Source organism: Thalassophryne amazonica, chromosome 11, assembly GCF_902500255.1.
Source record: "Thalassophryne amazonica chromosome 11, fThaAma1.1, whole genome shotgun sequence".
Taxonomy (NCBI): domain Eukaryota; kingdom Metazoa; phylum Chordata; class Actinopteri; order Batrachoidiformes; family Batrachoididae; genus Thalassophryne; species Thalassophryne amazonica.
This window is the reverse complement of record NC_047113.1, coordinates 27,680,950-27,693,385: the sequence shown is the minus strand read 5'-3', so window position 1 is coordinate 27,693,385 and position 12,436 is coordinate 27,680,950. Positions and strand designations below refer to the sequence as shown.

The 12,436-nt window shown below is 41.7% G+C and overlaps 1 protein-coding gene across 1 annotated transcript; it reads left to right on the top strand.

Moving 5' to 3' along the window:
* Window positions 1-2,183: 2,183 nt before the first annotated feature.
* Window positions 2,184-11,718, top strand: cryba1l1 (crystallin, beta A1, like 1). The gene is made up of 6 exons (XM_034181325.1): window positions 2,184-2,294; window positions 2,649-2,731; window positions 2,828-2,946; window positions 3,124-3,265; window positions 10,662-10,804; window positions 11,158-11,718. The coding sequence occupies exons 2-6, from the start codon at window positions 2,657-2,659 to the stop codon at window positions 11,303-11,305; spliced, it is 627 nt and encodes a 208-aa protein (XP_034037216.1). The 5' UTR covers window positions 2,184-2,294; window positions 2,649-2,656; the 3' UTR covers window positions 11,306-11,718.
* The last annotated feature ends 718 nt before the right edge of the window (window positions 11,719-12,436 follow it).

Genomic DNA, 12,436 nt, shown 5'->3' with positions numbered 1-12,436 from the left:
CATGACACAGACACAAACAAGTACTCACGGGCTAAAAGTTTAACAACAGGAATAAGAGAAACCACTAAAAGGCTGCCAACATAAAATCAGTATGCAAAGGGAAATTAAATAGTTGCATAAATAAATAATAAGTAAATAGATAAATAAATAAATAAATATGTGCAAACCCTGGAGTTTTGCTCAAGTGACCAATCGCAGATGGAATAAAACTGCTCCTATAGCATTTTGACCTACACCTTGGGACTTTGAAACTGCAACCAGAAGGTAGGAGCTGAAATTTGTTATCCAGAGGGATGTGTGGGGATGTTTTTTCAGCGGCAGGAACTGGGAGACTAGTCAGGATTGAGGGAAGATGAATGCAGCAATGTACAGAGGACATCCTGGATGAAAACCTGCTACAGAGCGCTTGTGATCTCAGACTGGGGCGGACGGTTCACTCCTTTCAGCAGGACAATGACCCCAAGCACACAGCCAGATATCAAAGGAGTGGCTTCAGGAATGTGAATGTCTTTGAGCGGCCCAGCCAGAGCCCAAACCTGAATCTGACTGAACATCTCTGGAGAGATCTGAAAATGGCTGTGCACTGACGCTCACCATCTAACCTGATGGAGCTTGAGAGGTGCTGCAGGGAGGAATGGGCAAAACTGACCAAAGATAGGGGCACCAAGCTTGTGGCATCATATTCAAGAAGACTTCAGGCTGTAATTGCTGCCGAATGTGCACCAACAAAGTATTGAGCAAAGGCTGTGAATACATGTGATTTCTTAGTTTTTTTATTTTTAATAATTTTGCAAAAAAAAAAATTGCAAAAAACTTTTTTTCATGTTGTCATTATGGGTGCTGTGAGTAGAATTTGAAGGAAAAAAATTATTATGGAGGAATATTTGTGGACTGATGAGAGTAAAATTGTTCTGTGAGATGACCCCCAAACTCTAAATTCAAGTCACAGTTCACAGTGAAGACAATGAAGCATGGTGGTGCAAGCATCATGATATGGGCATATTTCTTCTTCTATGGTGTTGGGCCTATATATCACATACCAGGTATCATGGATCAGTTTGGATATGTCAAAATGCTTGAAGAGGTCATGTTGCCTTATGCTGAAGAGGACATGCCCTTGAAGTGGATGTTTCAACAAGACAATAACTCCAAGCACAGTAGTAAACAAGCAAAATTTTGGTTCCAAACCAACAAAATTAACGCCTCGCAGATGTGAAGAAATCATGAAAAACTGCGGTTATACAACTAAATACTAGTTTAGTGATTCACAGGATTGTTAATAAAGCAGTTTGAACATAATAGTTTTGAGTTTGTAGCATCAACTGCAGATGCTACTATTATTGTGAACACCCCCTTTTCTACTTTTTTACTAATAGCCCAGTTTCATAGCCTTAAGACTGTGCATATCATGAATGCTTGGTCTTGTCGGATTTGTGAGAATCTATTGAATCTACTGGTAACTTGTTTCCCATGTAACAATAAGAAATATACTCAAAACCTGGATTAATCTTTTTAGTCACATAGCACTACTATTATTCTGAACACTACTGTATATATATATATATATATATATATATATTATATATATATATATATAATATATATATATATATATATATATATATATATATATTATATATATATATTCTATTTCTACCTCATTTCTTATGTTTTGTACTGTTACAAGTATTATTATTATTGCTTATCTTTGCACACGCTGTTTGATGAACATTTTCCTCTACTTGCACCCATCTTGTGATTTTTAAGAGCTGATGTACCATGTGAATTTCTCCTCTGTGAGATCAATAAAGTTTATCTTATCTTATCAGGACAACTATATGTTTTATGGGTTTCTGTCATTTGTGCAATAAGTTATTTCATGCCATCAAAAATCACTGTGCACGTCTGCTGGTGTGAGACGGTTTGGCGATAGGTCTTGACACATGAAGGTAAAACTTTCACCCATCACCCTGAGTATATGTTCATGTACAGTTGTGTTCTCCGCCTTTAATCCCCACATTCTGCATGCAGATCGCGGCCCTTTGTGCGTGAGCGCTCGCTGGACTGCTGACCGGGGTCCGAACATACCGGAGCCCTTTTGTTTGGGGCCGCCAGCAGCACTATGAGATCTGCTGAGCTGGCCACTGCACAGCGCACGACAGGAGCGCGCACACGTCGGTATGCGTGCTCCCTGACCTGCTGGTATAAAACTGAAGCGCCAGGTTCTCTCAAAACTCTATACGCGAGGCAGGCGGCAGGTGCGTAACACTCCGGACCTGTTCCATTCAGTCTAGGTAAGGATCCAGCTCTGCTTCCAGCACTGCAGCGCAGCACCCCCCCCCCCCCCCCCCCCCCCCAAAAAAAAACACTTAAATAATCTGAGCAGTGTCATCTCTTCATATTACCATTCATTTCTGAGGACAAAAAGTGCTTTTGTGACATGAAATATTAAATAAATAGCTGATTGGTCTTGATAGAATGGCTCCTGGTCACCAAATTAACTATAAGTGATTTTTTTTTTTCTTTTGATATCTTTTAAAAATTCACTGTGTACCACTTTGATCCTCCGGTGGATCAAAGTGGTACACCTGGAATTTCCTCTCCTGTTACGTCCCACATCTCCTTTCTTGTTCTGTTTGCCTCCTCAGACATAAAGATGTTCAGAACTACAAGATCCCCAATGATGCAGCCGCTGGTCAACTCAGGGATGGGCATGGCTCCTTTCTTCAAGGTAAACATCCCTCTGTTGCCATTTCAAGCAATTCCCAGCCTGATTCTCCAAAACTAAATAGATTTTGCTGCGTTGTTGCCCCATCTGTCCTTCCAGGTGACTGTGTTTGAGCAGGAGCATTTCCAGGGCAAGTGCCTGGAGTTCACCTCAGAGTGCTGCAACATCCAGGAGTGTGGCATGGACAACATCCGCTCCATCAGGGTGGAGAGTGGAGCGTAAGTTCAACCATATTTCAATATTCCACTAACATTTAAAAAAAAACACACAAACTCTGAGTGAATGAAGGAAAAGCAGACGTCCTTGTTTTTCTGTTTGGTTTATGGCCATCAAAGCCATGTCTGTGAGTTGACCCCTGTCTCTCTCTCTCTCTCTCTTTCTGTGTGTGTGTGAAGCTGGGTGGGTTTTGAGCATCATGACTTCCAGGGCCAGCAGTTCATCCTGGAGAGGGGCGAGTACCCCCACTGGGATGCCTACAGTGGCTCCCTGTCCTACCACGTGGAGCGCCTCATGTCGCTGCGCCCCATCTACTGTGCTGTGAGTCCATCCCGACTTTGTGTTTGTGGCTCCAAGGAGCAAACGGGAGGGGGAGAGACAGTGTGTGCTCTTTTCCTGTATTCAGCAAATCAAACATTTAAAACAATGTGCAACTGACCACAGGCGGAGCTACGGGGTGGATTTCTGGTTTGAACCCCCCTCTTGAAATATCCAACACTAGTGATGGTGAAATTATTGGGAAAACAAGTGCTGGCTTGGCTAACAGCTTAACTTCCGCATAGCCATGGAAAAGCTGAGGACAAGTTTTCCACGAGGAAAAGTTGAGATTTCCACAATGGCTCTGCTTTATAGACAATTTTTAAAAAAAATTATAATAATAAAGAGCATTGACAAACATCAGGCAGAGCAACCTGATCTCATGCTAGTTCGTGATAGCATCATGAAAATCAATTTAATCTATTTACTCCTTGCTTGCCTCTACTGGTGGTTGGCTCTCACTGCGGTATTGTATCACTTCCTGTTCCGGAGCACAGCGGTGTTTTTCTGTATCTGTTAGCTGTTTAATCTGCGCAGTTAGATTGATCTAGTTATCTAGATTACGATTTGTTTCCCAGTGTAATCTTTACGTGCCTTAACTAAAGCACTCCTTCTGCTGAATCACCTCTAAATTATTTACACATTATTCACTTTGCGTGTTTTTAGGAATCCGCTAGCTTAGCGTAGCTACTAGCTCTTAGCCGATTTAGCATGGCGGTTTCTCCTGTCTCTCCCGCACTTTTCTGCTCTGGGTGTGAAATGTTTAGTTATTCCTCGGCCTCCTTTAGCAGTAACGGTACTTGTAATAAGTGTAGCTTATTCGTAGCTTTGGAGGCCAGGCTGGGCGAATTGGAGACTCGGCTCCGCACCGTGGAAAATTCTACAGCTAGCCAGGCCCCTGTAGTCGGTGCGGACCAAGGTAGCTTAGCCGCCGTTAGTTACCCCCTGGCAGATCCCGAGCAGCCGGGAAAGCAGGCTGACTGGGTGACTGTGAGGAGGAAGCGTAGCCCTAAACAGAAGCCCCGTGTACACCGCCAACCCGTTCACATCTCTAACCGTTTTTCCCCACTCGACGACACACCCGCCGAGGATCAAACTCTGGTTATTGGCGACTCTGTTTTGCGAAATCTGAAGTTAGCGACACCAGCAACCATAGTCAATTGTCTTCCGGGGGCCAGAGCAGGCGACATTGAAGGAAATTTGAAACTGCTGGCTAAGGCTAAGCATATTCACGTCGGCAGTAATGACACCCGGTTACGCCAATCGGAGGTCACTAAAATTAACATTAAATCGGTGTGTAACTTTGCAAAAACAATGTCGGACTCTGTAGTTTTCTCTGGGCCCCTCCCCAATCAGACCGGGAGTGACATGTTTAGCCGCATGTTCTCCTTGAATTGCTGGCTGTCTGAGTGGTGTCCAAAAAATGAGGTGGGCTTCATAGATAATTGGCAAAGCTTCTGGGGAAAACCTGGTCTTGTTAGGAGAGACGGCATCCATCCCACTTTGGATGGAGCAGCTCTCATTTCTAGAAATCTGGCCAATTTCTTAAATCCTCCAAACCGTGACTATCCAGGGTTGGGACCAGGAAGCAGAGTTGTAGTCTTACACACCTCTCTGCAGCTTCTCTCCCCCTGCCATCCCCTCATTACCCCATCCCCGTAGAGACGGTGTCTGCTCCCAGACCACCAATAACCAGCAAAAATCTATTTAAGCATAAAAATTCAAAAAGAAAAAATAATATAGCACCTTCAACTGCACCACAGACTAAAACAGTTAAATGTGGTCTATTAAACATTAGGTCTCTCTCTTCTAAGTCCCTGTTGGTAAATGATATAATAATTGATCAACATATTGATTTATTCTGCCTTACAGAAACCTGGTTACAGCAGGATGAACATGTTAGTTTAAATGAGTCAACACCCCCGAGTCACACTAACTGTCAGAATGCTCGTAGCACGGGCCGGGGCGGAGGATTAGCAGCAATCTTCCATTCCAGCTTATTAATTAATCAAAAACCCAGACAGAGCTTTAATTCATTTGAAAGCTTGACTCTTAGTCTTGTCCATCCAAATTGGAAGTCCCAAAAAACAGTTTTATTTGTTATTATCTATCCTCCACCTGGTCGTTACTGTGAGTTTCTCTGTGAATTTTCAGACCTTTTGTCTGACTTAGTGCTTAGGTCAGATAAGATAATTATAGTGGGCGATTTTAACATCCACACAGATGCTGAGAATGACAGCCTCAACACTGCATTTAATCTATTATTAGACTCTATTGGCTTTGCTCAAAAAGTAAATGAGTCCACCCACCACTTTAATCATATCTTAGATCTTGTTCTGACTTATGGTATGGAAATAGAAGACTTAACAGTATTCCCTGAAAACTCCCTTCTGTCTGATCATTTCTTAATAACATTTACATTTACTCTGATGGACTACCCAGCAGTGGGGAATAAGTTTCATTACACTAGAAGTCTTTCAGAAAGCGCTGTAACTAGGTTTAAGGATATGATTCCTTCTTTATGTTCTCTAATGCCATATACCAACACAGTGCAGAGTAGCTACCTAAACTCTGTAAGTGAGATAGAGTATCTCGTCAATAGTTTTACATCCTCATTGAAGACAACTTTGGATGCTGTAGCTCCTCTAAAAAAGAGAGCTTTAAATCAGAAGTGCCTGACTCCGTGGTATAACTCACAAACTCGTATCTTAAAGCAGATAACCCGTAAGTTGGAGAGGAAATGGCATCTCACTAATTTAGAAGATCTTCACTTAGCCTGGAAAAAGAGTCTGTTGCTCTATAAAAAAAGCCCTCCGTAAAGCTAGGACATCTTTCTACTCATCACTAATTGAAGAAAATAAGAACAACCCCAGGTTTCTTTTCAGCACTGTAGCCAGGCTGACAAAGAGTCAGAGCTCTATTGAGCTGAGTATTCCATTAACTTTAACTAGTAATGACTTCATGACTTTCTTTGCTAACAAAATTTTAACTATTAGAGAAAAAATTACTCATAACCATCCCAAAGACGTATCGTTATCTTTGGCTGCTTTCAGTGATGCCTGTATTTGGTTAGACTCTTTCTCTCCGGTTGTTCTGTCTGAGTTATTTTCATTAGTTACTTCATCCAAACCATCAACATGTTTATTAGACCCCATTCCTACCAGGCTGCTCAAGGAAGCCCTACCATTATTTAATGCTTCGATCTTAAATATGATCAATCTATCTTTGTTAGTTGGCTATGTACCACAGGCTTTTAAGGTGGCAGTAATTAAACCATTACTTAAAAAGCCATCACTTGACCCAGCTATCTTAGCTAATTATAGGCCAATCTCCAACCTTCCTTTTCTCTCAAAAATTCTTGAAAGGGTAGTTGTAAAACAGCTAACTGATCATCTGCAGAGGAATGGTCTATTTGAAGAGTTTCAGTCAGGTTTTAGAAGTCATCATAGTACAGAAACAGCATTAGTGAAGGTTAGACCTCAGTGCTGCTTTTGATACTGTTGACCATAAAATTTTATTACAGAGATTAGAGCATGCCATAGGTATTAAAGGCACTGCGCTGCGGTGGTTTGAATCATATTTGTCTAATAGATTACAATTTGTTCATGTAAATGGGGAATCTTCTTCACAGACTAAAGTTAATTATGGAGTTCCACAAGGTTCTGTGCTAGGACCAATTTTATTCACTTTATACATGCTTCCCTTAGGCAGTATTATAAGAAGGTATTGCTTAAATTTTCATTGTTACGCAGATGATACCCAGCTTTATCTATCCATGAAGCCAGAGGACACACACCAATTAGCTAAACTGCAGGATTGTCTTACAGACATAAAGACATGGATGACCTCTAATTTCCTGCTTTTAAACTCAGATAAAACTGAAGTTATTGTACTTGGCCCCACAAATCTTAGAAACATGGTGTCTAACCAGATCCTTACTGTGGATGGCATTACCCTGACCTCTAGTAATACTGTGAGAAATCTTGGAGTCATTTTTGATCAGGATATGTCATTCACAGCGCATATTAAACAAATATGTAGGACTGCTTTTTTGCATTTACGCAATATCTCTAAAATCAGAAAGGTCTTGTCTCAGAGTGATGCTGAAAAACTAATTCATGCATTTATTTCCTCTAGGCTGGACTATTGTAATTCATTATTATCAGGTTGTCCTAAAAGTTCCCTAAAAAGCCTTCAGTTAATTCAAAATGCTGCAGCTAGAGTACTGATGGGGACTAGAAGGAGAGAGCATATCTCACCCATATTGGCCTCTCTTCATTGGCTTCCTGTTAATTCTAGAATAGAATTTAAAATTCTTCTTCTTACTTATAAGGTTTTGAATAATCAGGTCCCATCTTATCTTAGGGACCTCGTAGTACCATATCACCCCAATAGAGCGCTTCGCTCTCAGACTGCAGGCTTACTTGTAGTTCCTAGGGTTTGTAAGAGTAGAATGGGAGGCAGAGCCTTCAGCTTTCAGGCTCCTCTCCTGTGGAACCAGCTCCCAATTCAGATCAGGGAGACAGACACCCTCTCTACTTTTAAGATTAGGCTTAAAACTTTCCTTTTTGCTAAAGCTTATAGTTAGGGCTGGATCAGGTGACCCTGAACCATCCCTTAGTTATGCTGCTATAGACGTAGACTGCTGGGGGGTTCCCATGATGCACTGTTTCTTTCTCTTTTTGCTCTGTATGCACCACTCTGCATTTAATCATTAGTGATCGATCTCTGCTCCCCTCCACAGCATGTCTTTTTCCTGGTTCTCTCCCTCAGCCCCAACCAGTCCCAGCAGAAGACTGCCCCTCCCTGAGCCTGGTTCTGCTGGAGGTTTCTTCCTGTTAAAAGGGAGTTTTTCCTTCCCACTGTAGCCAAGTGCTTGCTCACAGGGGGTCGTTTTGACCGTTGGGGTTTTACAGAATTATTGTATGGCCTTGCCTTACAATATAAAGCGCCTTGGGGCAACTGTTTGTTGTGATTTGGCGCTATATAAAAAAATTGATTGATTGATTGATTTTTCCGTGATACCGTTACGAAAATGTAACATTTTGTTACAGTGTCACAAAATTATTTCATGATAGTATCATGAAATTTGAGGTGACGCATTTCGCAACAGTATCATAAAAAAGCATGACACTAGGCTGGACAGAGAGGCAGTCTCACGCTTTTTTTCGTACCCCTGCCATTTTCGTGACTTTTTTTTCCTTTTGGTATTTATAATCCTCCACCTTCTCCTAACTCTAACCACAACCATGTCTCCCCTCCCCTAACCCCCCCAGACTCCCCCATCACCCCACACTTTGTGCCATACGTCTCTGAGCTGTCCACCTGACACCCCCCCCCCCCCCCCCCACACACACACACACACACACACACGTTACTCAAAGTGATGAAGAAAGAGGGAACAATCCAGAGGTGGGACAAAGTCACCAAGTCAGTTTCAAGTCATGAATCAGCAAGTCCCAAGTCAAGTCTCAAGTCATAATGACCACTAATTGTTTGCAAGCTGACTTGAGACTTACAGATTGATGACTTGAGAATGACTTGATGGTGACTTCATCCCACCTCTGGAATAATCACAACAGGAGCTTATACAAAGAGCCACAGAGTGCCTCCAGTGGCCACTTGTAGTACTACCGCCCAGGACAAAACAGGAAAGCTAGTGAGTTTTACAATAGCGGTAACAAGGATTTGTGGAAACTGAACCAAGTGAACAACGTCTTCTGAAAATATTTGCTGTTTTAAAATGCTCCAAACAAATGAACTAACTGCTGCAAAAAAGTGATTTGCTGTTTCAAAACACATGAAACACTGAATGACTGTTGTTTTGGAAGATGATGGTATTAGGAAATACTCAAAAACAGTTGTTTCAAAACACATTAATAATGAACCAACTGTTTGAAAATGGTTCACCCACTAAATGTTCCAACTCCTTCAGAAAGTGAAACACTGTGTCAAAACACTGGAAACTTTCTAATAAAGTTGAACAGCAAAGTACGCATTTCAAAACATCCAAAACACCCAATGAACCAACATCTTCAGTTGGTGATTCACTGTTTCAAAATTCTTGACACACTAAATGAACCATTTGTGTTCGTCAGTTATTCAATGTACCTCAAACATTAAATGACATAATTGGCAAATTGTTTAATAATACAGATTCAGTTTCTAAATGAACAAAACGTTTTGACAGCATTCCAGTTTGTAATAATAGTTTACACACTAAATAATCCAGTTTCTTCAGAAAATCAGTTAGTTTCAAAACACTGGAAACACTGATACAGTTGCCTCAGAAAGTGCTATTTTAGTAACATTCAGAAAAGTAAAGGAATGATTTGCTTCAGAGTGATTAACTGTTTCAAAATGTGGGCAGACTAAATAACTGATTTTTTCAGAAAATATTTATTTCAGAATGTTTGAAACACTGAATGACAATCCTTCAAAACACTGTTGTACAGTGATCCACCATTTTAAAATAGCACAACTGTAAAATGAACCAATTTTTTAAAACAATTTAAATGTATCAAAACATGTGAAACATTAAATGGCACATTTGCTTAGAAAATTGTTTTCAAGCCTCAAAAAAAAAGAGAAAAAAAGTTCCAGGTAGTGATTTAAAAAAAAAAAGATGTGTAATAAACCAATTTCTTTAGACGACAATACACTGTTTCAAACTGCTTGAAACACAGAATGATACAATTGCTTACAATACTCTTACAAAACACCAGGCAAGGGTGGTGACCAAGTGGTTAATGCGCTTGGTTTCAGTGCGGCAGGTTCCTGGTTCAAATTCCACCCCTGCCACATTTCTCCATGTAATGTGGCGTTGCATCAGGAAGGGCTTCCGTTGTAAAGATTGTGCCACAATCAACTTGCAGGTCCACCTTGGATCTGCAGTGTCGACCCCGAGTGCAAACCAGGGAGCAGCCGAAGGGACTTACTTACTCACCTGACTCCAGCAGGTGATTTCACTGATTAACATCCCTTTGAGCAGATGGAATCAGTTAATCAGTGAAATCACCTGCTGGAGTCAGTGGCTTCAAAGAAAACCTGCACCCTCTTGGCCCTTTCTGGAATACTTTGGAGACCACTGGATTAACTGTTTCAAAATGCTTATAATGATAAATAATAATAATAAAAAAAATGTTTCAAAGCAGTGACACAAATGATTAACAAAATACTTTCTAAACACAAAATGAACATCCTCCTTCATTGATTATCAGGTTCAAACTAACACTGGGACACAAAATTAACCAATGGAACCACAAATAATTTAGCATTTCAAAAAACCAAGAACCCCTACAATGGAAACAGGTAGTGGAATCACCCCCCCCCCCCCACCCCCACCTGAAACATTTGACTACACCCCTGTGACTGACTGTTCTCCTCTGTCTACCAACAGTCCCACCAGAGCAGCCGTATGATCATCTACGAGAGGGAGAACTTCATGGGCCGCAGTGTGGAACTCTGTGACGACTATCCCTCTCTGCAGGGAATGGGCTGGATGATGCCTGAAGTGGGCTCCATGCATGTGCAGTGTGGCGCGTAAGTTATTGTGAACTACTAGACACCTGGACACATTTACCCATTAACCATATCCAGGAACTGTCACGTGTACAAGGACAGTGTGACAGTGGTAAGATGTGCAGTAGGATTGACACATACATTGATTTGTATTGATGCGTGATCTGTAGTGAGGGTAGAGAGCAGGTTAAGACAAGCCTGGAGTTGTGGAGATATGCTCTGGAGAGAAGGGGAATGAAAGTCAGTCAGACTAAAATTATGTATGTGTGAATGAGGTTGCCCATGGTAGGACAGTGAGGTGAGCTGAAAGAACAACCTGTCACACTTGTCACGTTGGCTGAGCATCTCCTAAAATAATGTTTGTCCATCCACAGCTTTGTGTGTTACGAGTACCCTGGCTACAGGGGCCAGCAGTACATCATGGAGTGTGAGAGACACAGTGGAGACTACCAGCACTGGAGAAACTGGGGCTCCCACTGCCAGACACCGCAGATCCAGTCCATCAGGCGCATCCAGCACTGAGAGGAGTCTAGGAGTGAGACTAAAGCTACAGCCCACAGACAGCTGCTCCCATCCTCTCCTCTTCCTGTGACCCAGAACGCCACCTTTCTTTCTCTCTTCATCCTTTTCATCTTTGATCCGCCCCAAATGAAGTCAACACCACCACTGACACACAACCTCTGCCCTCGTGTGATAAGAGACAATATCACACTGTTAAAGCACGGGGAAGCACACATCTGCACACTGACACCGAGGGTGTCTTTTTATTTGGTTTGAGGGATTGACACGCACACTCGTGATGTGGGCGAGGAGCAATGCAGCACCTCAGTGCTGGAACACTCCTCAGGATGACAGACAGCGTTGATGTGATTTGTTGCGTGTGGTATTCTGATCTGCAGCAGGTTGATGACTAATAAATTCATATGTCCACTTCACACGGTCTTGCCCTTTTTCCCCCCCAGTGTCACAACTTATCAAATACACGCCCTTGATTATGAGCGTGACTATAATGACTTGTGACTGATGCGGTGTGATGGACTACAGAAAAATGTAGTGATGTACAGTATACAGCCCCAAATCAGAACATGTTGGAATGGTATGGAAAATGATAAACAAAGAAAAACAAAGTGATTCTTACATTTACCTTGATTTCTATTTCATTGCACAGTATGAACCCAAGATATTTCAAGTTTTGTGTGTATTCCTGCATTTCAGGGCTGCAACACACTCCAAAAAATGATGTTAGTCAAGCAGGTGATGTCAACAGGTAATTGTAACCATGATCTGGTATCTGTGAAAGTCTGAGTCTTTCAGAAGCAAACTCGGGGAGAGGAACTCCACTGTGTCAACAAATGCATGACAAAATTATTGAAATATTATAAAACAATGTAACAATGTTACTCAAGAAAAAAAAAGAAAAATGGAATGGACCCAGTGGAGTTTGGTGATGTGGTGCAGCACAGAAACACAAGGCTTGACTTTATAGAAGTGGGGAACACCCCCCCCCCCCAAAAAAAAACACCCCCCCCCCCCAAAAAAAAACACCCCCACAATGAATATGACAAGTGATTTTTAATTGACAAATCCGAAACTCAGTGCCACAAAGAACATAAAGCCAAACACGGCTTTACAGTTAATAAAAAAAAATAAAAT

Bases quoted from the DNA above. Each gene is read 5' to 3' on its own strand.
- cryba1l1 (XM_034181325.1), top strand. From the start codon at position 2,657: ATGTTCAGAACTACAAGATCCCCAATGATGCAGCCGCTGGTCAACTCA. The intron at 2,732-2,827 runs GTAAACATCCCT...CTGTCCTTCCAG, and splicing joins GCATGGCTCCTTTCTTCAAG to GTGACTGTGTTTGAGCAGGA. The intron at 10,805-11,157 runs GTAAGTTATTGT...GTCCATCCACAG, and splicing joins ATGCATGTGCAGTGTGGCGC to CTTTGTGTGTTACGAGTACC.